The sequence below is a fragment of the Vicugna pacos genome, chromosome 8, assembly GCF_048564905.1.
Source record: "Vicugna pacos chromosome 8, VicPac4, whole genome shotgun sequence".
Taxonomy (NCBI): domain Eukaryota; kingdom Metazoa; phylum Chordata; class Mammalia; order Artiodactyla; family Camelidae; genus Vicugna; species Vicugna pacos.
Window position 1 is genome coordinate 1,050,102 of NC_132994.1, and position 23,340 is coordinate 1,073,441.

Sequence of the window (23,340 nt, forward strand, 5' to 3'; positions counted from 1 at the left end):
TCCAGGATTCCAGGGCTGAGGATTGTTTTTTGAATTAAAGATGGCAGCAGGGACCATCAGGATGTGGGCATGATCTTTCCAACTCTCCTCTCATTTCAGTGCAGTGTGGGACGGCACCTCCCCACCCTCAGGGAGCTGAAGCACAGCCAGGTGATTTGCTTTGGCCAATGAAATGTGAATGGAAGTAATATTACTTAAATTTTTTGATGCTAATTCCAAATTGTACTCTTATTGGTCCCTTCACCTCATTGGACTCTACCTCTTCTCATCTTTTGCCACTGATACTGGTTTGACCTGCAAGTGAAAGTTCAAGGGCCACCCTGTGAGGGGATCTAGGTGAGAACTGACCTTGAGGGACTTGCAGGTACAAAGACACATTGCTCTCCAAGCACTACCAGCTTGGGGTCAGCTGATGGGTGGAGTTTTAAACTATCATTGTTTTTCTAGAACTACAGCACTTACCTTTAAAATCCTGGTTGGCTTTAGGAAATGAGATATTGGAAAATAAGCATGAAATAGTAAAAATACATCTCTATAAAAGTTTGGATTCTTTTAATCTTTAAACCCAGTCTAGGGATGGTGAGGAAGGATACTGAGCCTATTTAGTTTTGTGCCTGAGTTGTTACTAAACAGACTGAATCTCTCAAAGAGCAACGGAGAAAAAGAGGAGCCCCAATCTACACACACTTGTTTTACAAATTTGAAGACACTTGATGACAGCACCAGCTGTCGCACTGGCACCTACTTGGTGGGGCTGCAGGTGTGCAAGGCCTTCAAGTGTGGCTTCCAGGTTGCAATGGAAACAGATTTCTCATCAGCTGCATAACTGCGCCAAACGCACTGCACGCGGCACACGTGGGGACATAGAAAAGAAAAACAAAAGAGAAGGAGACAATGAAATGAAATGGGAAGTTATTAACTTAATACATATTAAGAATCATCTCCTCATGGGGAGGGTAGAGCTCAGTGGTAGAGTGTGCTGAGCATGCACGAGGTCCTGGGTTCAATTCCCAGTACCTCCACCATAAATATAGATATTAACCTAATTACCTCCCCACTCCAAATAAAAACAAAACACAACAAAAAACCAAAAAAGAATATTATCTTTGTCATATTTTGCCCCAGTAAATGCCCAAGGGGGTGAAGATGACTGGCATTTTCAGCTAGCTGTTAGACACAACCCGCCACATCAGTAGAACTGCTTATCAAAGTAACTCACATCAAAACCAGCGTACCAAGTTCAACAGAGAGCAATTTTGGAATGGCTTAGGGAAAGATATCGGAAGTGACTACTTGAGTGTGACCATGCTTCCCAGGAGCCAACTGCACATCTTTAATCACTACTTGATAAGATACAGGCCAAAGACTCCTGCAAATCCATAATGCAACTAGTAAATTAACTAGTAAACTAGCTAGTAAACTAATGACCCTGAGGGCATGTTAATGATGTAGCGAAATTCTCTGAAGTTGAACTATGCAATACATCTAATGCTAAAAATGAAGACAGTGATAACAAAAGGCAGGGCTAAAACAAAGTGGGGAAAATGTGTTCTCTAGGAATATAATTGGAAAGTGTGTATGAATTTAATGTCATGATCTAAGGGTATGTTTATAGCTCTTTGATGTAAAACATATGCTCTCTCTGCTTCATATAATTATACCTGACATGGAAAATACAAAGTATTTTCATGTAATCTTCACAATCAGAATGTGGACTGAGACCTTTATTTAGTAGATGAGAAAATAAAGGCTCAGATAAATTAAGAGTTTTACACAAGATTGGCAGAGTTGAGGCATTGACGCAGATTGCCTGGCTCTGGGTCTTAGAATCCCTCCACTGTCCTTTGTTGGCTGCTTGATGGCTGTTGTTAGAAAAGCTTCTCTCTGAACTATTCATTTGAGAGACTGCCTGAACTTACTTTCCATACAAATTTTGGTAATATGTCTGCAAATATCTCTGATGACCAAGTGTTTAGTCCACTCTCCTGGAGAAAAGTTTTTATTATAATTCATAATATCAATGGACTTAAATGTCAATGGACTGAATGCTCCAATAAAAAGACAAAGTGGCAGACTGGATAATAAAACAAGAGCCTAAAAAATGCCACCTACAAGAAACTCACTTTAGAGTGAAGGACACACACAGATTGAAAGTGAGGGGATGGAAAAAGATATTTCACGCAAATGGAAATGACAAGAAAGCTGGGGTAGCAATAATAATATCATACAAAGTAGACTTTAAAACAAAGGCCATAAAGAAAGATAAAGAAGGACACTATATAATGATAAAACAATCAATACAAGAAGAAAATATTACACTTGTTAACATACATGCACCCAATATAGGAGCACCTAAATACATAAAACAAATACTAACAGACATAAAGGGGGAAATTGACAGGAGCACAATAATATTTGGAGAATCTGACACCCCACTAGCATCAATGGACAGATCTTCCAGACAGAAAAACAATAAGGCAACAAAGATCCTAAATGACATAATAGAACAGTTCGACTTAATCGATATTTTCAGGACATTACATCCAAGACCCCAGAATAAACATTCTTCTCAAGTGCACATGGAACATTCTCTAGGATAGATGACATACTAGGACATAAAACATGCTCCAACAAATTTAAGAATATAGGAATTATTTCAAGCATTTTTTCTGACTACAACAGCATGAAACTAGAAATTAACCACAAAAAGAATAATGAAGGAAAAAAAAATTACATGGAGACTAAATGACATGCTACTAAAAAACCAATGGGCCAAAGATGAAATTAAAGAGGAAATTTAAAAACACTTTGAGATAAATGAAAATGAAAACACAACGATACAAAATCTATGGGATTCTTCTCAAATTCTTCCAAAAGATTGAAGAGGAGAGAATACTCCCAAAGCCATTCTATGAAGCCACCATCACCCTGATACCAAAAACAGACAAAGACAACACCAAAAAAGAAAATTACAGGTCAGTATCTTCGGTGAAAGTTGATCCAAAAATCCTCAACAATATATTAGCAAACCGAGTCCAACAGTACATTAAAAAAAACATATACTACAATCAAGTCAGATTCATCTCAGAGTCACAAGGATCCCAAATCAAACAATGTGATATACCACATAAACAAAAGAAATGACAAAGCCATGTGACCATCTCAATAGATGACAAAGAAGCATTTGATAAAATTTAGCACTCATTCATGATAAAAACTCTTCCAAAGTGGGTATAGAGGAACCATATCTCAACATATTTAAAGTCATTTATGACAAACCCACAGCCAACATAATACTCAATGGTGAAAAGCTGAAAGCTTTCCTGCTAAAGTCTGGAACAAGACAAGGATGCCCACTCTCACCACTTCTATTAAACATAGCATTGGAAGTCCTAGCCACAGCAATCAGACAAAAAAAGAAAAAAAGAAAAAAAAGAAAGAAAAGGTATCTAAATTGTAAGAGGAGAGGTAAAATTGTCACTATATGCAAGTAACATGATACAATATGTAGAAAAACCTAAAGATTCCACACAAAAACTACTAGAACTGATAAAGCAAACTCAGCAAGGTAGCAGGACACAAGGTTAACATACAGAAATCTGCTGCATTTCTTCCCACTAACAATGGAATATCAGAAAGGGAAAGTGGAAAAAAATCCCTTTTAAAATGCATAAAAAATAAAATACTTAGGAGTAAGAGTGACCAAGGAGGTGAAAAACTTATATGCTGAGAAATATAAAATACTGATAAAAGAAACTGAAGATGATTCAAAGAAATGTGAAGATGTCCCATGATTTTGGATTAGAGGAAAATATTGTTAAAATGGCCATATTACTCAAAGAAATCTACAGATTTAATGTGATTCCTATCAAATTACCCATGACATTTTTTCACAGTACTAGAACAAATAGTCCTAAAATTTATATGGAATTATAAAAGACCCAGAATTGCCAAAGCAATACTGAAGATAAAGAATGAAGCTGGAGGAATAACCCTCCCAGATTTCAGACAATACTACAGAGCTACAGTAATCAAAACAGCATGGTATTTTACAAAAAACAGACATATGGATCAAGAGCAGAATAGAGAGCTCAGAAATAAACCCACACACCTACAGTCAATGAATCTCTGACAAAGGAGGCAAGCATATACAATGGAGAAAAGGCAGTCTCTTCAGCAGGTGGTGTTGGGAAGACTGGACAGCAGCATGTAAATCAATGAAGATAAAACACTCCCTTACACCATACACACAAATAAACTCAAAATGGCTTAGAAGACTTAAACATAAGACAGGACACCATAAATCTTCTTGAAGAGAACATGGGCAAAACGTCATCTGACATAAAGCAATGTTTTCCTAGGTCAGTCTCCCAAGGCAATAGAAATGAAAGCAAAAATAAACAAATGGGACCTAATCAAACTTAAAAGCTCTTGCACAGCAAAGGAAACCATATAATGAAAGACAACCTATGGACTGGGAGAAAATATTTGCAAACGATGTGACTGACAAGGGCTTAACTACCAGGATATACACAACTTAATAAGAAACAACCAAACAACCCAATCCAAAAATGGGCAGAAGACCTAAACAAGCAATTCTCCAATGAAGACGTACAAATGACCAATAGGCACATGAAAAGATGTTCAATATTGCTAATTATCAGAGAAATGCAAATCAAAACTACAATGGGGTATCACCTCACACCATTCAGAATAGCCATCATTAAAAAGTCTACAAATAGCAAATGCTCGAGAGGTGTGGAGAAGAGGGAACCTTCCCACACTGTTGGTGGGAATGTAAATTGGTGCAGCCACTATAGAAAACAAAACAGTATGGAGATTCCTTGACAATCTTAAAAAAAAAAAAAAAGGCAAATGAACTTATTTACAAAACGGAAACAGACTCACAGACATAGAAAACAAACTTATAGTTACCAGCAGGGGGTGGGGGGATGAAGAGGGTGGGAAGGGATAAATTGGGAGTTTGAAATTTGCAGATACTAACTACTTTATATAAAACAGATGAACAACAAGTTTTTACTGTATAGCACAGGGAACTATATTCAATATCTTGTAGTAAGCTATAATGAAAAAGAATATGAAAAGGAATATATGTAGGTATATGTATGGCTGAACTATTATAATGTGCACCAGAAATTGATACAACTTTGTAAACTGACTATTCTTGAATTACTTCCCCCAAATCTACTGTTAATAAAGCAAAGTTGGAAATGCTCAGTGATGAACAGCACAGTAAAGTGATGAGCTGCACTATGTCAGCCTAACGAAAGAGGATAGTCATGGTGCACCTTAACTGCGCTCAACAATATGGATGACCCTTCCATCAACAACACTGAGGGAGAGCAGCAAGACACAAAGGTACAAAACAGGGAAGCTAATCTCTGCTGTTGGGAGACGGCACAGCAGGGCCCCATGGGGGACAGAGGTTGAGAGAGAGTGTGCGGAGGTCCGGGTCACGATCTGCTTCTTTACCGGGTGCTGGCTACACAGCAGCACTCAGTTTTCTTAGGGTATGTGCTGTATTCCATCGCATTAGACTTTAATAAAGTGTTCAAGAAGGGATATAAAAAACTAGAAAAATACATGGTAGGGCCTGAGGGCTTTTTATATTATTAAGGAAGGTTTAAATAATTAAAGTGGGCTCCCAAGGCCTGGAGCCTTGCTCACACGTTGATTTAACCTAAAAATCTGCAAAGACTTAACAAAAAGCATCTTGGCATCTTCTAGAGAATGAAGCAATTATCATTGTATTATCTTGAGATTTTAGTTCTTGCAAATACTGCACCAACACAATCTACAGAGCGATTTAACTAGTCACTAAAAACACATGGGTTTATTGTTGCAGCTTCTTCTGTAGTGAAGGCCAGAGACCCTCCCGTGCCTTGACAGCAGAGATGGCTGCTTTTTTGAAAAAAACTTTTTACTGAAGTGTAGTTGATTTATAATGTTAGTTTCAGGTGTACAGCAAAGTGATTCAGTTATACATATAATACATGTATATATTTTCTTTTCAGATTCTTTTCCATGGTATGTTATTACAGGAAATTGAATAGAGTTCCCTGTGCTATACAGTAGGTTCTTGTTGTCTGAGATGGCTGCTTTAATTAGACAGTTTTCATAAAAGGCATCACATACATGTGAACTCAGGTAACTTGAAAACAGGACTCAGGTAGAACTAGGAAGTACAAAGCAGGTCTGGGCATTGCTAGATAACAATGACAAAAAAGAATCCCAAACAACAAGATGACAGAAAATGGGACCAAGACATTGCTTGCCAATGCTCTGAAGAACGGGGAGCCAAAGAGGCCACTCTTAGAAAATTGAAAATTTTCTTAACATTGAGACTGGGCTTCTTGCTCTTCTTCAATTGACCTCAACAGCTAAGCTCTTATGCCCTTCATTGCTCTTCTCCTAAGAACATCTTGTAAATGGGAAGCAGAGAGGGAGCAAGGGGCGTCTGTCTCAGGGCCGAGGCAGGTTAGCAGCCAGGATGGAGGTGGGGAGTGGGGCCCTCTCACCCCTCCACCCTAATAACTTTGTCCTGTCCCAGCTCTCTCTCTCAGTAACTGCTTCTGCTGCTGAAACTCAAGGCCACAGCCACATGCTCAAGATGCTCCCATATTTAAAGCCAAAATCACACGGTGGTTGGCAAGAGAAAAAAGAATGCCCAGAGGGATTTAATCTGCACAGTGCATCTACTCCCACGGATAAGTCAACAGGAAGCAAAATGGAAGCCAAATCGTCATTTACCAAGCGACCCTGGTCCTCGAGGCAGCCAAAGAAACTCAGACTTTGGTCTGTAATTATAAGCACAACCTCAGGATGATTAAGTTTTTACGGAGTATTTCGCTTATATTGTTTGGTGTCTTGCCATTACGGCGCATTTGACCTTTTCTGGAAATTTTAATTTCAGCTCACCATCCAAAAGTATAATTAACGTAGAATTGATGTCTTTTTCAAGGTACGGAATTTAAGAACTCAGAGAACTAAAAGATTCAGGATGAAAACCAGGAATCCCTTCCCCCACCTCACTTCTTACTAATTTTTGTTTCTCTGTGGCAACCCCTTCAATTTTTACTAAAAAAAATATTTGTTGCTTTTTTGTTTTCCTTCTTTCTATTTTTTAAAGTGGCAATTTCTTATTTATTTATTTATGGGGGGGTGGTAATTTGGCTTATTTATTTATTTATTTATTTTAATGGAGGTACTGGGGTTTGAACCCAGGACCTCAAATGTGCTGAGCGTGCACTCTACCACTGAGCTATAACCCCCTTCTTTTAAAAATTGTTTTTTATTTATTTACTCATTTTTTGGGGGAGGGGCAGAGGTAATCAGGTGTATTTATTTTAATGGAGGTACTGGGGATTGCACCCAGGACCTCGTGCATGCTAAGCACACTCTACCACTGAGCAGTACCCTCCCCATCTTGAAGTGTCTTGAGATGCTCATCCCAAGGCTTCAGTAACATTTCTGAGGCTGTAAGTGCTGCTGTTTGAAAGGCATAAAGGATTCTGATTCAGACACTGGGGATTTGAGTCCTAGCTCCTTCCAGGCTTGTCCTGAGGATTAAGTGACATAATGTATCAGAAACACTCTGCAAACCAAGAAGCACTTCGAAAGTCTTAGGCATTATTAATAAAAGCTGTGGCATTTGGGCAGGAATTCAAAACGTTACTGAGAGCTGCTTTCTTTTCCCAGACTGCTCCACTTGAAAGAAAAAGTTTATTTAAATGAATCACGTGGCGATATTGACACAGACAAATGTCCTCCGCGCTGCTGGGCTTTTAAACGTTTTCCTGAAACCCTGACATGCTGGTTAATTTAGTTGTCTCGACGACCAAGTGACAAAGCAATCTGGGCATCTCCAGTGCCCCTATGGAAAGAGAGTGGCTCTGGCTTAAAACAAATGCGCTTGTTCTTGGTCTTGATGCTTTGTGTGCTCAGCAAACCAAGGCAGGTTTACTGGGTAGGAAAAGGAGTGGATCAACAAATGAGGCTTGCTTTTTAACCGAAAGCATCCTTAAAAATAAATTCTACAATGTATAATCAAGCATAAAGCCCTGAGTTCTGGATAGGGGTTACAGCAAGGAAAAACAGTGATTACATTTAATAAATCTATTATTATTCCTATGTGTAATAAGTTAATTACACTTGGACAGGGAGAATAATTGCCTTTTTTTTGCTTGTACAAATATTTATTTGTTTTACCAAGAAAGAAATAAAAGGGATCCAAATTGGAAAAGAAGAGGTAAAAGTGTCATTATATGCTGACGACATGTTACTATATATAGAAAACCCTAAAAGGTCCACAAAAAAGCTACTAGAGCTGATCGAAGAATTCAGCAAGGTAGCAGGTTACAAAATTAATGTTCAAAAATCAGTTGCCTTTCTTTACACTAACGATAAATCAACAGAAAAAGAAAGTAAAGAAACAATCCCCTTTAAAATAGCACCCAAAGTAATAAAATATCTGGGAATAAATCTAACCAAGGAGGCGAAAGAATTATACACAGAAAACTATAAACCATTGATGAAGGAAATTAAAGAAGACTTTAAAAAATGGAAAGATATTCCATGCTCTTGGATTGGAAGAATCAATATTGTTAAAATGGTCACACTGCCCAAGGCAATCTACCGATTTAATGCAATCCCTATCCAATTACCCAGGACATATTTCACAGAACTAGAACAAATCAATAAAATTTATATGGAACCATCAAAGACCTAGAATTGCTAAAGCATTACTGAAGAGAAAGAAAGAGGCTGGAGGAATAACTCTCCCAGACTTCAGACAATACTATAGAGCTACAGTCATCAAGACAGCATGGTATTGGTACCAAAACAGACATATGGACCAATGGAACAGAATAGAGAGCCCAGAAATGAACCCACAAACCTTTGGTCAACTAATCTTCGACAAAGGAGGCAAGAATATACAATGGAATAAAGACAGTCTCTTCAGCAAATGGTGTTGGGAAAACTGGACAGCAGCATGTAAAACAATGAAGCTAGAACACACCCTTACACCATATACAAATATCAACTCAAAATGGATTAAAGACTTAAACATAAGACAGGATACAATAAACCTCCTAGAGGAAAACATAGGCAAAACATTATCTGACATACATTTCAAAAATTTTCTCCTAGAAGAAATAAAAGCAAGAATAAACAAATGGGACCTAATGAAACTTACAAGCTTCTGCAGAGCAAAGGAAACCAGAAATAAAACAAGAAGAAAACCTACGGAATGGGAGAAAATTTTTGCAAGTGAAACCGACAAAGGCTTGATCTCCAAAATATATAAGCAGCTCATACGACTCAGTAAGAAAAAAATAAACAACCCAATCCAAAAATGGGCAGAAGACCTAAACAAGCAATTCTCCAAGGAAGACATACAAATGATCAAAAAGCACATGAAAAAATGTTCAATATCACTAATTATCAGAGAAATGCAAATCAAAACTACAATGAGGTATCACCTCACACCAGTCAGAATGGCCGTCATTCAAAAATCCAAAAATGACAAATGCTGGAGAGGCTGTGGAGAAAGGGGAACCCTCCTACACTGCTGGTGGGAATGCAGTTTGGTGCAGCCACTATGGAAAACAGTGTGGAGATTCCTCAAAAGACTAGGAATAGACTTACCATATGACCCAGGAATCCCACTCCTGGGCTTGTATCCAGAAGGAAATCTACTTCAGGATGACACCTGTACCCCAATGTTCATAGCAGCACCATTTACAATAGCCAAAACACAGAAACAGCCTAAATGTCCATCAACAGGTGACTGGATAAAGAAGAGGTGGTATATTTATACAATGGAATACTACTCAGCCATAAAAACCGACAACATAATGCCATTTGCAGCAACATGGATGCTCCTAGAGAATGTCATTCTAAGTGAAGTAAGCCAGAAAGAGAAAGAAAAATACCATATGAGATCGCTCATATGTGGAATCCAAAAAACAAAAACAAAAACAAATAAACAAACAAAAACAAAGCATAAATACAGGACAGAAATAGACTCATGGACAGAGAATACAGACTTGTGGTTACCAGAGGGGTAGAGGGTGGGAAGGGATAGACTGGGATTTCAAAATTGTAGAATAGATAAACAAGATTACACTGTATAGCACAGGGAAGTATACACAAAATGTTATGATAAATCACAGAGAAAAAAATGTGACAATGAGTGTGTATATGTCCATGAATGACTGAAAAATTGTGCTGAACACTGGAATTTGACACAACATTGTAAAATGATTATAAATCAATAAAAAATGTTAAAAAAAACAACAAACTTTTCTAATGTACAGAAAAGCTGAAAGAATTGTACAGGTAAGACTCATATATTTGCTACTAAGAGTCCATAATTAACCTATTACATATTTGCTTTATTACATGTCTATTCCACTTTTTAAAAAATACAGTTCAAAATAAGTTTAGGGCCTTTTTTTTGTACTGAAAATCAAGTTTTATTTTCACTTAAAATTTTTTTTAACTTAAAAAAATTTTTGCTGAAGCCTAGTTGATTTAAACAGTTGCTTTTTAAATTAGTAGATTCTACTTTAATGAAACTATGATTAGATCTTAAAAGTATTTCAAGCCTTTCACTTTATAATCTTTCTTGTTCAGAATAACACATAAGCTAGAGTTTTAAATTTGAAAGAAATGAATGATTTCACTCCATTGTTACCCACCTTGGTACAAGCTGTTATAGATCACAATATATGTTACATAACCCAGTTTCCTAAAATAAAATTCTAGATTTTTTTAAGGGGGAGGAGGTAATTTATTTATTTACATACTTATTTTTTTTTAAGTGGAGGTACTGGGGATTGAACCCAGGACCTTGTACATGCTAGGCAGTCACTCTACCACTGAGCTATCCCCTCTGTATAAAATTCTAGATATTTAAGTAAAACTGTTCAGACTCTTCACTTAAATTTTTTTTCTTTTTTTTGGAGAGGGAGAAGGGAATTAGGTTTATTTATTTATTGGCTGGAGGGACTGGGAATTGAACTCAGGACCTTGTGCACACTAGGCATACACTCTACCTACCACTGGGCTATACCTTCCCCCCAGCCTCTTCACTTTTTATGGGTGGCCTGTGAGGAAGACTTTGCCTTGCTCTGGCTATCGATGTACACATGCTTCTGGTCCAAAGATTTGCTGAAGGAATAGTAATCTAGTTTTTCAGGTTCAATTGGAAATCTGTTTTGCACAACTTGGTGGTTAATTAAAAGTTAGATCAGGAAAGTTCCTCTTATCATTCTCTGTATCAGTCTTGTGCAGTATGATGGCAAACAGCCACTCATGGCTATGGGACGCTTGACATGTGGCCAGCATCAGCAAGGAACTGAATTTCTAAACGTAAGCAGCCCCCTGCAGCTACTGGCTGCCACACGGGGTAGCACGGCTCTAAGTGTATCGTCGCGAGGGATACAGGCCTAAGATGTTCCTCAAAGGGCTCCACTTTCTAACAGAACAGCTGATAGTCTCAGATTTTTTTGATAGAGTCCCCTTTTATAGCCAGAAGTATCAAGGATGTGTACACAGAAGGGGCTGTACTTTGAGCACATGGTGACTGAGAAAATACACAATCTGAAAAGCTAATAAATAGTTAAGTAAGGATTTTAAATAAATTTGAGCTTTATTCATGACAATAGCATCTCCATTCTCCTGAGAGCAAGTAGCCTAGATACCTATAAGATGTATCACTGGTTCCCTGTGTAGACGAGGCTTGGAGGCTGAGTGGATGCAAAGAACCCATCGAATAAAGTTGGAAAGCATTGTTCTGGAAGTAAAAGATAGATAAATAACAAGGCCCTATGCTAGAGCACAGGGAACTATATTCCATTTCTCATAATAACCTACAATGGGAAAGAATCTGAAAAGAAAATATATATGTATAACTGAATCGCTTTGCTGTACACCTGAAACTAATATTGGAAATCAATGCACTTCTATAAAAACAAAGCAAAAACAAAAAACATAACAAACAAAAAGAGATATAAATCAAAGGGCAATTGAAGGACAATAATAGTAAGGAGAAAAATATCAGAAGTATGGAAATAGGCAGTGGGGAGGGTATAGCTCAGAGGTAGAGTGCATGCCTAGCATGCACGAAGTCCTAGGTCAATCCCCAGTAGCTCCATTAAAAAAAGAAACCTAATTACTTCCTCCACCCACCCCCTCAAAAGTATACAGTGTATGTCAATTATATCTCATAAAACTGGAAGGAAAAAAATAATTTGAAAAAAATTAGAAAAAATATAAACACTATCTTTGGCTATTCAAAATTTAAAAAAAAAAATAGAAAAGCTCATAACCAGTTAAGAAGCACCAGAGGATGGACGGCTCCCGGCCCCGGCACGGTGGGTGCACATGGGAGGGTGGAACACCCCTTCCGTAATGACGTCATCATCTGGCCTCAGATCTTAAACTCCAATACTCAAGGATCTTTCCCTTCAAGAAAACAAAGTTTCCTTTGTCTTTAGTGGCCCTTGGTCTGTTTCCTTGTCAGTAGTCACAGAATGGCTTGATTTAGAAATTAGCATCCTCACATAGTCATCTGATACCACAGGTTCATTCGTGGTGTAAGGACGACCCTCTCCTTCATTCTCTTGCTTTGTCTATTGGAGGTGCTGGATGTCCAGCCACACATAAAGGCCACAGATAAAGGCTATGGTAGAGTTCTGTTGTGGTCACCCCCACCCCCAATCCACCATGCAAACCTACAATGTAAATTGAAACAATGTTCTTATTACTATCCCACGAAGACAACCCTCTCGCACCTCAGGTCACCACCCCAAAGCCCTGTGGTCTAGGAGTTCTGAATCTTCCACTACCTGGCAGGCAGGGGGTCTGGGGAAGAAGTTTAGATTGGATAATCATCTAGTCTGTAATTAAATGTAAACCTCACAGTGTGGATCCAGAGAAAAATATATTTAGTGATTTTTTTGTGGGGGGGGAAGGTAATTAGGTTTATTTATATTTGATGGAGGTACTGGGGACTGAACCCAGGACCTAAGCATGCATGCTACCACTGAGCTATACCCTCCCCCCTTATTTTGTGATTTTGAAATAAGCAGAACCATCCTGCTCCTAGGATGGTTCTACTCCACAAAGATCCAGAAGGCAAAAAGAGAAGCATTCCTTTCAGTGCTAAAGCAATTCCTGAGTTATTGACAAGAAAATGAAACGCTCAGCAACTCATGTGTTATGAGTTAGCTTCAAATAATATGCCCATTATTTCATACACTCAAACATGGATGGATTCCATAATTCCACCAGCTTTTAAAATAAGATAACTATTTCAAGTTATTGCTCTAGATGGCATTAAAAGTGATTTCGAAAGTGCTAAACCTTGACATTCTAAATAAATGCGCTGTTCTTCAGAACAGCCGCACTCATCAGCGTTTGTGACTGTGATGTGGGGAACAGTGCCCCACTCTGTTCCATCACTTAATGATCAATTACATTTCGCCAAGTCAATCACAAGCAACCCCTTGGCCAGCCTCGGCACCGGCTTGCTGGCTCGGTTAATTAATCCGCATCGAGTGAGGACCATCTATTGAACATATATATTATTTTTCTGTTTGGGAGGGGAGCACACTTGCCCAAATTCAAGACTGTACATTAAGTTCTAGCTTCACTTTTTAAAAACAAAATAGAAGAGTAGCTCTTCTAAGCTATGTCATTTAGAGATTGGAACCTGACCCCACAAACGCTTCCAAGGACAGAACTTCCCTCTACCTACCATCCTGACATTTACCTGAATGAGGTTGGCAGCTGGGTTCCTTCTTTTCTCAAAGTGTTTCTGGCGGTGCTGTTCTTGTACTTTTAATGCAAAACCTGAGCCAAGAATGCCCTGGAACAAAATACAAAAATAGGACTTAATTTTTTTTCCCCCAAAGCACCATTAAATGATACAAATATTAAAAAAAATAAATTCCTCTAAAATAAGTCTGAGAAAAGACAAACAGTAAGCCACCAGTCCATAAACTTACTACTTACGAAAACCAACACTATTTCCTCTTATTGTAACATCATCGGCCAATGGCAACTTGTTGGGTAAGAAATGGAACAAATTGTATTCTTTAGGAAATCAACCAGGCGTTGCCATGACAGTCTCTTCTGGTATAGTGGGAGGCACTAATTACAAATGAAAATGACCCTTTTAAAGAATTTATTTTGGCTTGGCCTCTCTGTCATTTCTTTAAAATTTTTTTAATTGAAGTATAATCGACTTACAATGTTGTGTTAATTTCTGGTGTACAGCATAGGGATTCAGTTACAAGTATATATGTTTTCCTTTTCATGTTCTTTTCCATTAAAGGCTATTACAAGGTATTGAATATAGTTCCCTGTGCTATACAGTAGGACCTTGCTGTTTATCTATTTTATACATAGTAGTGTGTATCTGCAAATCTCTCCAGCATTTCCTTTTGTCTAAACTAGAGAGAATGGTCGTATCCAGCGACCGACAGAGGTGGATTTAAAATTCAGGACTCACTAATGTTAATGTCCTGTCGATGTGGACATGGAAGTTTTTCCTAGCACTTTGATGACACTACTAAATTTTATATTTCCCATTCATGAAATGATGGGAGATGGAGTGTTTAAACCTGTACCAGTTTAATCCTCCACAATGCTCTAAGTTTACACCTACCAAAGTAAAGCAAAAGTGGGGAAGGACCATTGTCCAGATGAGACACACACTTGGTTTTGGAGGCATAGAACGTTTTCCACTTTGCCTGTTTGGACAGTGAGGACAGGAGCACACGCCTGTTCTCCTGGGTTCCAACCTCACGCTCGTGGTGTTCCTTACCGTTTGGTTTTGGCTCATCTATTCAGATCTGGGGCTGAGTAAGATCAGCGTGTTCCTCCCATGTTTATATTTGTTGTTGTTGTTGTTTTTGGCTGGTTTGCCTCCTTCTGCGTATCATCTTGTTTTGCCAAACTTCTGGCTCTTTGCTCTGCCCCTCTTCTCAGTTTGCTCTGGTCTGAGCTTGTGGAATCAAGATGCTTCGTCTCAGCCTTGAGGTGAGCTTGGCTTCTGGAGTTAGCTAGATTCAGTCTCTGGGCTGGGCTGTATGTCTCCACTTTATTGGCATGGGATGTGGAGCATCTGCTTTCAAGTCTGGGACGTGACTTGCTAGCTATAAATTATGAGCTTTTCATTAAACTTCAAGGAGCCTAAACCTTAGGTTAGAAACGGGTATCTTATAAGCCCTAAGTCAGTATCTGCCGTAGGTAAGGAATGGTGGTTGTTCTTTTCTTTGTATTTTTGAAGTTGCTCAAAGACAGCACAGGCTGCCTGAGGGGGTGGTGGGTCTCTCGTCCCTGGGACGTGTTAAGTCTCAGTGGGTGACAACTTGGCTAGGATATTTTCGGGCTCCGGATAACCTTTAACCCTCCTTCTTATCTTGAGATTTCACAATTCCTAGTACCTCTGTGACAATGACCAGATAATAAATAATGCAATTATGTTTAATAATACAGTTATACAGTAGTACTGTTGCTGTTAGTGAGCAGTGATCTATTCCATTATTAATCAGGATGAATGCCTGCACCATGAAATTAGAAAATACACCAGGGGTTCTGTTGCCATCTCTCTTTCTCAGTGACTGTCTTGAGATTTTCTCCTCACACAGGTGGTTTTTGTCTTGGGGAGGAGGTAATTAAGTGTATTTATTTATTTTCATTTTTTCAGTTTTATTGGGTAGAATTATTACAATTTGACTGCACATCTACAATACATTGCATGTAAATACATATACACAGTAATTTATGTTTAATGGCAGTTCCGGGAACTGAACCCAGGACCTCCTGCATGCTAAGCACGTGCTCTACCGTGAGCTCTACCCTTGCCCACATCTCACACAGGTGATGACCGAGCAAGCTAAGCTTTGTGAAACCCTGGTCTGTAGAATCTTATTTGTAGATTTAAACAACATTTCCCTCCATTTAGAGGTTATAGAAATGGCCCTCCATTCCCAAATCCAAGTCAACTGCAGTCATCCGTAACTCCTAAATTTTTCTTTCTGCTACTTAAGATCATTTAGGAGAGATTTATTTATCTTCCTTTTCATGCCATTTTTCATGAAGTTTAAACATGTAAGAGATGATGAAGCAGCAGAATGTACAGCATATATTTATATTATGTATATTATGTATTTACATTACATGTGTGTATGTGTATAATCTGCTCGTATGCAGCATAATTTAGATTTTGTAGACACTGAAGTTACAGCAATAGCTACCATTTGTGAACACTCATTACGTAAATATGAGGTTCAGGGTTAAGTCCCTGTTGGAAAATGAAGACAGACCCTGCGTACCGCAAACTGAGGGCCTGCCAAACAATTTAAAATGTGGTGAAAGTCACACTGGCATTGCTTGGAAACAGGTACTAGTAGATGGCAAATGTTTGCTCCATATCTCTTGAGCCAGACTGTACATCACAACAGTTATTAAAACAGGTCTGCGCATCATCTCAGCCCGGCTCCAATCCAATTTTCTTCCACCCCTCTTAGTACATAGCTCAGACACATAAATACAGGTCTGCTAAAATAAAGTCTATTAGGTCATATATATATCTCCCATAAGTTATAAAAGTATGTATATGAAAAACAGAACTTACGTACTGTTCCTTCAAATGTCAATACCAATAGATACAAATTCTCAGAAACTGAGTTTTGCTTTTATTCATTTCCCAAGATTAGATAACTTAAATTTTTAGGTTTTATTTTTTTAATCTTATTAATTTTTTTTTTTTTAGGTTTTAAGTTTTAGTCCTCTGCTAAGTCCTGCATAAATACCGAGTAGGAAGAAAACGTGTCTTTTTTTTTTTTTTTTGTATAGAGGTACCAGGGATTGAACTCAGGACCTCATGTCTGCTAAGCCTGCATTCTATCTGCCACTGAGCTGTACCCTCCCCCTGAGAGCATGTCTTGTTAAACATTCAAAATATTGATCCTATGTTATCTTCCAGGTTCCAAGAGCTTATTTGCACTTCGTACTTGGCAAACAGGCTAGACTGAGATTACTCTTAGCAGGAAGGAAGGGAGCATCCCATTGTGGACAAAGGCTTGTCCCTCAGGGCAATGTCGGGGCTGGGTGGCCTCTGTGTTCTCCCTGGCCAAGAGATGCAGTGGGACTCAGAGGAGGGGACCCTGGTGGAGCCTGGATCTTGTGGTCTGCATGGCTCTGTGATGTGCAGAAGCCTCCTTCTGTTTTGAGGGAAAGATGGGGAAAGGTTCTTCTCTCTCAGTCCTCGGGTCTCCTGGTGGGAAGGAACCTCAGAAAGGGATGGCCCACAGTCCACCTGCAACTTTCTCAGCATGTCAATATGTTCCTCTAAAGTTCAGTCAGACAACACTGCTGGCCAGCGGGTGCATATGGCATTTCCAGCCACCTGAAGCTGTACATGAAGCACTGAGTCCCTCACTCAATAAGTAAGAACTTAGCACCCAATGGGAGGTTGCAGTGGAAAGACCCACAGTCAAGTCTACTTCTCCTGGCATTGTTAGGGAACGTTCTGCTCTGTGCCAACACGATTTTCAGATTTCCAACATATATTAATTTACTTTGCATGTGAAAATTGTAATCACTTTACTGGGAAAGCTTTCCAGGAATGACTCCTTAGTCTCTGACCTTCCACCTAACAGAGCCACACGATTTAACCTCCCCAGGATGGTCCCAAGTTCATTACAGAGACGGGGTGTTTGCAGTGGTGGGTGCAGTCAGCTCCTGGGGTGGGGGCACTGCCCTTCACGCTGGGCGGCCCCAGGTCTTCACACCTTTGGAACTCTTACATCTGCTTGCTTCTTACAGATTCTCTCTGTACTTTGTCCTCCACTGTTTCTTCTTCTTGTAGTGTTTCTTCTGTCCACCTACTTCCAGATTTGCTGTTTACAATCTTCCAAGACTTGAGAGACTAGAGAGCTCAGCTTATCAGAATTTTCTCTAAATTAGGAAGAGGTTATGAATTAGCCTCAAGGAGCCCTCCTGTGAGCGCACGCGCGTGCACACACACAGTTGCCTACTTGAACAGCCTAGATGTCACCCCCTTCCTTGTCTGTCATTCTTGAGGGACCACCTGGTCTGTTATGTGTGTGGCCTCGGAAGAGGTATAAACACAACAGGAGCAGGTGTCTGGTGCTGTTATTTTGGGGGAAAAAGCCCATGACCGCGTCTTGTTGTTTAAGGATACTTCCCTAGCGAACCTGGTTATTAAGGGGATTTCTGCTCTGTTCTGGATTACTCAGGTTGATGATTCTGTCGACTGTGTGAGATGCCTTTTTGTCTCTCGTTCCTTTTGTGGTCTTACAACAGGAAGCACAGATTCCCAGATTCACAGAGGAAAATGGAAGTAACACTTTGTGGAAGTTTCCTTCGTGACCAGCACTTGACTTCATTACTTCACTGGTCATCACAGAATGTTTCCAGGTGTGATAATTCTTCCCACATGTTGGTGACAGAGAAATGCCCCCAGGTTTCTGTGATGGGCTAAATGTGTCCCTCCAAAGCAACAGGTTGGAGTCCTAATCCCCAGGATGTCAGAGTGTGACTTTATTTGGAAAGAAGGTCTTTGCAGAGGTAGTTAAGTTACAGTGAGGTCATTAGGGTGGGTTCTAATCCAGTAGGACTGGTGTCCTTGTGAGAGGACATCTGGACCCAGATGTGGGCAGAGGGAAGTGATGTGAAGACACGGGGAGAAGATGGCATCTACGTGCCAAGGGAGGAGGCTGGAACAGATCCTTCTCTTGCAGCCCTTGGAAGGAACCAGCCCAGCCGGCTCCTTGATTTTGGACTTCCAGCCTCCAGAACCATGAGACCATACAGTTCTGTTGTTTAAGCCATGCTATCTAGTCTCTGCTACCTTGTTACGGCAGCTCCAGCAAACTAATACAGTCACACATAGGTGGCCTGTCACAAAACCAGAATTCAAGCTGAGGTCTGACGCTCAGGTCAGGCATGGTCTCTTCAGCCTCTTTGCTGGTCTTGTGTGGCCTGGGGCACAACCAGCTAGTGAGTGTGGACTTGAACACCAGCCATGGGGAGGACAGGAATGTCCTCTGCACTCATGGACAGGGCTGTGCTGCTGAAAGTCCCCTCTCCATGGGGGACTGTGGGGGGTGGTGCTGCGGTCCCTGCTGGGCAGATGCTGTGACCTGCGTCAGCTTGTGTCTGGACCAAGACCGAGGCTACTGTTCCTTAAGCGTGACGCTGCCTCTGTTCTAATACTCCTGTTTGTTGGCTATTTTCTGACAAAGTGAGAGTTGGGGATGGAGGCAAATTGTAATATTTTGGCCAACTTCCTTTGAAGACACAGGAGGATAAAACAATCAGAAAGGCAAGCTTTACTCTATATAAAAGTAGATGAAAAACAAATTTCTTCTGTCTAGCACAGGGAACTATAGTCAATATCTTGTAATAACCTTTAATGAAAAAGAACATGAAAACAAATATAAATATATATATATATGCGCACAACCAGGACATTGTGCTGTATACCAGAAACTGACACATTGTAACTGACTGTACTTCAATAAACAAACAAACAAAAAGAAAAACAAGCTTCATCCATTAAAGAGCAAATAATCAGAAGAGATTATTAAGAGAAGATAAATGTTCTCTTCATTCCGATAAGATTCAGAGATGGGCCATTAACAAAAATCAAAGACAATGACACGAAGAATAAATCATCTGATACACATAAAACACTTTAAACTGCCATGTTTTCCACTCAAATGGGTCTGAAGAGGTAAATACTCCACTTGCGATCACCCGTTTCCTCAGCAGCCCACACCTTCTCCCCCAAATTGGAGCCATCAATTTCAAAAGAAGGTATCTTTACGTCTTTACACGTCTTTAATCACATTAGTACCAGGCTGACTGAGAGGCGATGCTGTCTGAATTATTGTTTGGTCCTAAAGACCTGGCTGGTATAGAACTCTCGGGCTGAGTGTTTCCAAGAAAAGATCGTATTTGATAAATTATCCAACTAGCTATATATAGAAAAGTCAAGATCACAGCAGAAAAACCATATTTGTAAACGATAAGAGCTACGTTCCAGGGCACCCCAGCCTGTGAAAGTGCGTGCTAATAAACCTCTAAGATGGAAGTGAAAGTGCTTTAGTTTTGCAAAGATACTCACGGCAGGAAGTGCAAAGAAAGAAATGCCCAGAAGAGCGAAGCCTGCTGAGAGCAATCTTCCCAGCCAGGTCAGGGGCGTTTTGTCTCCGTATCCAATTGTGGTCAGCGTTATCTACAAACAAAACAGACAGGACGCGCAGCTTAAGTGCCGGGAAGGAACGTGAGGGCCCACGAACAGGAGGCATGCAACGTTTCCACTAAATCATTATTCAACCAGTCCTGTTGGCGCATTTTATTATCGTGCTTTAATTTTCCATGACGCATAACAGAACTTCTCTTTGTTTAAGGAAGGGAATAACCTACATACTTGTTATTCCCTTACAACACAGTTTTCCATCTTTTCTAAATATTATCCCAAGAAAGGTCACTGAAGTAAGTGGATACCATCAGTGATACAGAAATGATAACACCGTGGATTTAGGACTGGTTCAGAACACAGAACGATCATTTACATGAATTAAAGCTGCCCGTTTATGACCTCGGCAGGCATTTCCTGAAGGTCTGCTGTGTGCAAGGTACGTGTCTTGATTTGTAGTGGAACAAAAATGAGACGTACAGAGTTCCCATCCTGAGCTATTCATGGTATCAGAAGGGAGATATGTCACACACAGTTCATGGAAACACAAATCAGACAAGAGAGGTATTATGATGAATGCACAGATAATCTACTGTGTGAATTCAAAGAACAGATTGTTGTTTAAAAATTTATTTTGTGGGAGGTTAATTAGGTTTATTTAATTATTTAACTTGCATTTTTTTTCTTTTTCAGTTTTATTAGGTAGAATTATTACAGTTCGACTGCACATACACATTATATTGCATATACACAGTATACTGCACATGTTTTTTAAGTTTACATGTATGTACTGATCATTGTTTCTAAGAACAGATTAGAACTTTAACTTTTTTTAACTTTTTTTTTTGAGTTATAGTCATTTTACAATATTGTGTCAATAAAGCTTTAACTTTTTAAACTTACATAGTTACCAAAGGAATAAAGCCAACCACAAAATAAGAATCAACAGAATGCAGTAATCCAATCATAACGGACAATCAAATGTGCTTACACATATTCAAGAAATCAATCATCTTCGTTATAAATAATAAATAGTTCATTTGTGTCATTATTATCGCTATTATTTTTTGGATTTCTCATATAAATGATGTCATACAGCATCTTTCTTTCCTTTTTTAATTGATGTTACTTATTAATTTTTAATGGCAGTACTGGGGACTGAACCCAGGACCTCATGCATGCTAAGTATGCATTCTACCACTGAGCTATGCCCTCCTCTCCTTGAAGAACAGATTATTATTAGCTTAGAGAGCTGAAGCCCCTTTATGGGGGAGATGGCATCATACCTAGGCTGTGAAGGAGGGGTAATATTTTGAGAGGCAAAAATGATAAGGATAAGGGTGACCTTGGGAAGGAAACAGTGAGATGAAATAGAGTAGGTTCGGGAGCATCTGTTCAGTTGGGCTGGAGCCTGGTGGGTCTGGAGAGGATTAATGGGAGAGGAGGCTAACTAGCTGTGCTGGAACTGGATCTGGGTGTCTTTGAAAAGTGATCATTGGATCATGTCTCTCCCATGGTCAGGCTGCTTCCAGGTTGCCCACGTTCCTTAGAACAGGGTCCCAGCTCCTCTGTAGAACCTATGAGGTTCTGCTCCATCCTAAGAATGATCAGGTGGCTGAGTCAACACAGCACCCAGGGGATCATCCGAAAGTGGACAGGAGAGAGATGAGTCTGGGAAGTTCAACCGAAGCGCATTTAAGGACTGTCTGGGAGGAAGAGGAAGACTAAATCAACATGGCTTGAAAATTGCAAGTGGGAAGATGGTTGCAGCAGAAATAAAAATAAGCTAAAGAGAGAGAGAAGGGAGGGATAAATTAGGAGTTTGGGGTTAATACTACTATATGGAAAACAGATAAACAACAAGGACCTCCTGAACAGCACAGGGAACTATATTCAATATCTTATAATAACCTATCATGGAAAAGAACCTGAAAAAGAACACACATGTATAACTGAATCACTACGCTGTACACTAGAAACTAACACAACATGGTAAATCAACTATCCTTCAGTTAAAAGGAAAAAATAAATATTAAAAGAAAGAGAAGTTTTTGAAGCAAAGATGAAGACTTCAGTTTTCAAATAAGGGTTTTTAGAATGTCAGTGTGATGCTGATCTAGAAATGTCAAGCAAGGAATTAAGAATCAGAGCTCGAGCTGTGGGAGCGACTGGGTTTGGCCTGAGGTTTGGGGTTTGGAAATGGGCACAAAGTGATTGCAGAGGCTTTGTGACAAAATGAGGTTGCACAGGATACAAAGAAGGGGAACAGGGACACCTCCTCAGGAAACACAGATCTCTAAGGGATGGGAGGGAAGGGAAAGCCAGAGAAGAATACAGTTTGGGGACTAGGAGTGTGTTATATAAATGGAAACTCAGTGGAGGAGAGAGTGTTCCTAAAAGGACCAGGTGATCCCTGAGGTCACAAGCTCACAGAAAACAAGGAGAAAGAGGATTAAGAAAAGATAGTGGACACAGATGGTGTTCCCTGGTGATTTCTAAGAAAGTGATTGTTTCAATCCTGTTATCTCATCTGGGTTTTGAAGAAGGGGCGCCATTTTGAGAGGCAGAAATGGTAGAGGGAGATAAACTCCCTTTGGAAGTGTTCCACTCAGCTCAGCTGACCACCCCTCCCTAGAATCTCTCTTCTCTCCTCACTTTTGTGGTTTTCCCTTGGCATTTTTGGTGTCTCATTTTATGTGATTCCTCCTACTGTGAAGAGGGGAGGGCTGGTGGCTGTCTGATGGGGTGAGGTACCCGAGGAGGCAGGGGATGTAGGATCAGGATAGAGTTGGAGAGATTAGCCTTGGTGGTGTGAAAGGACAGCCCTTCCAACAAAGATGTAGACACAGTGTGAGTGGAGGGTGGAACTGGAACGCTCAGGACAGTCTCCTTCAATCCCAGGGAAGGAGAAGGCAGGACCATCTGTGGGGAGAGAAAGGCTTGGAACAGGGGAAGGGCTTGGGCCATGAGAGTGTGAGAGGGACCCTGTGATAGAGCCTAGCATGAAACCAAGAGGCCTCCCGGCTGGAGGAGACTCATTTGAGGATGAAAAGGAACTGGTAGTAGAACACAGC

General features: G+C 39.8%; 1 protein-coding gene across 4 annotated transcripts in view; it reads right to left on the reverse strand.

Moving 5' to 3' along the window:
* Positions 1-23,340, reverse strand: part of KCNQ5 (potassium voltage-gated channel subfamily Q member 5) — a 456,708-nt gene that overhangs the window by 64,144 nt on the left and 369,224 nt on the right. For all 4 annotated transcript variants that reach the window (XM_072965455.1, XM_072965458.1, XM_072965459.1 and 1 more), the window contains 3 exons: positions 20,192-20,302; positions 13,802-13,897; positions 746-840 (listed from right to left, as the gene is read on the reverse strand). In XM_072965455.1, coding sequence (XP_072821556.1) covers positions 746-840; positions 13,802-13,897; positions 20,192-20,302 — 302 coding nt within the window. The remainder of the gene's footprint in view (positions 1-745; positions 841-13,801; positions 13,898-20,191; positions 20,303-23,340) is intronic.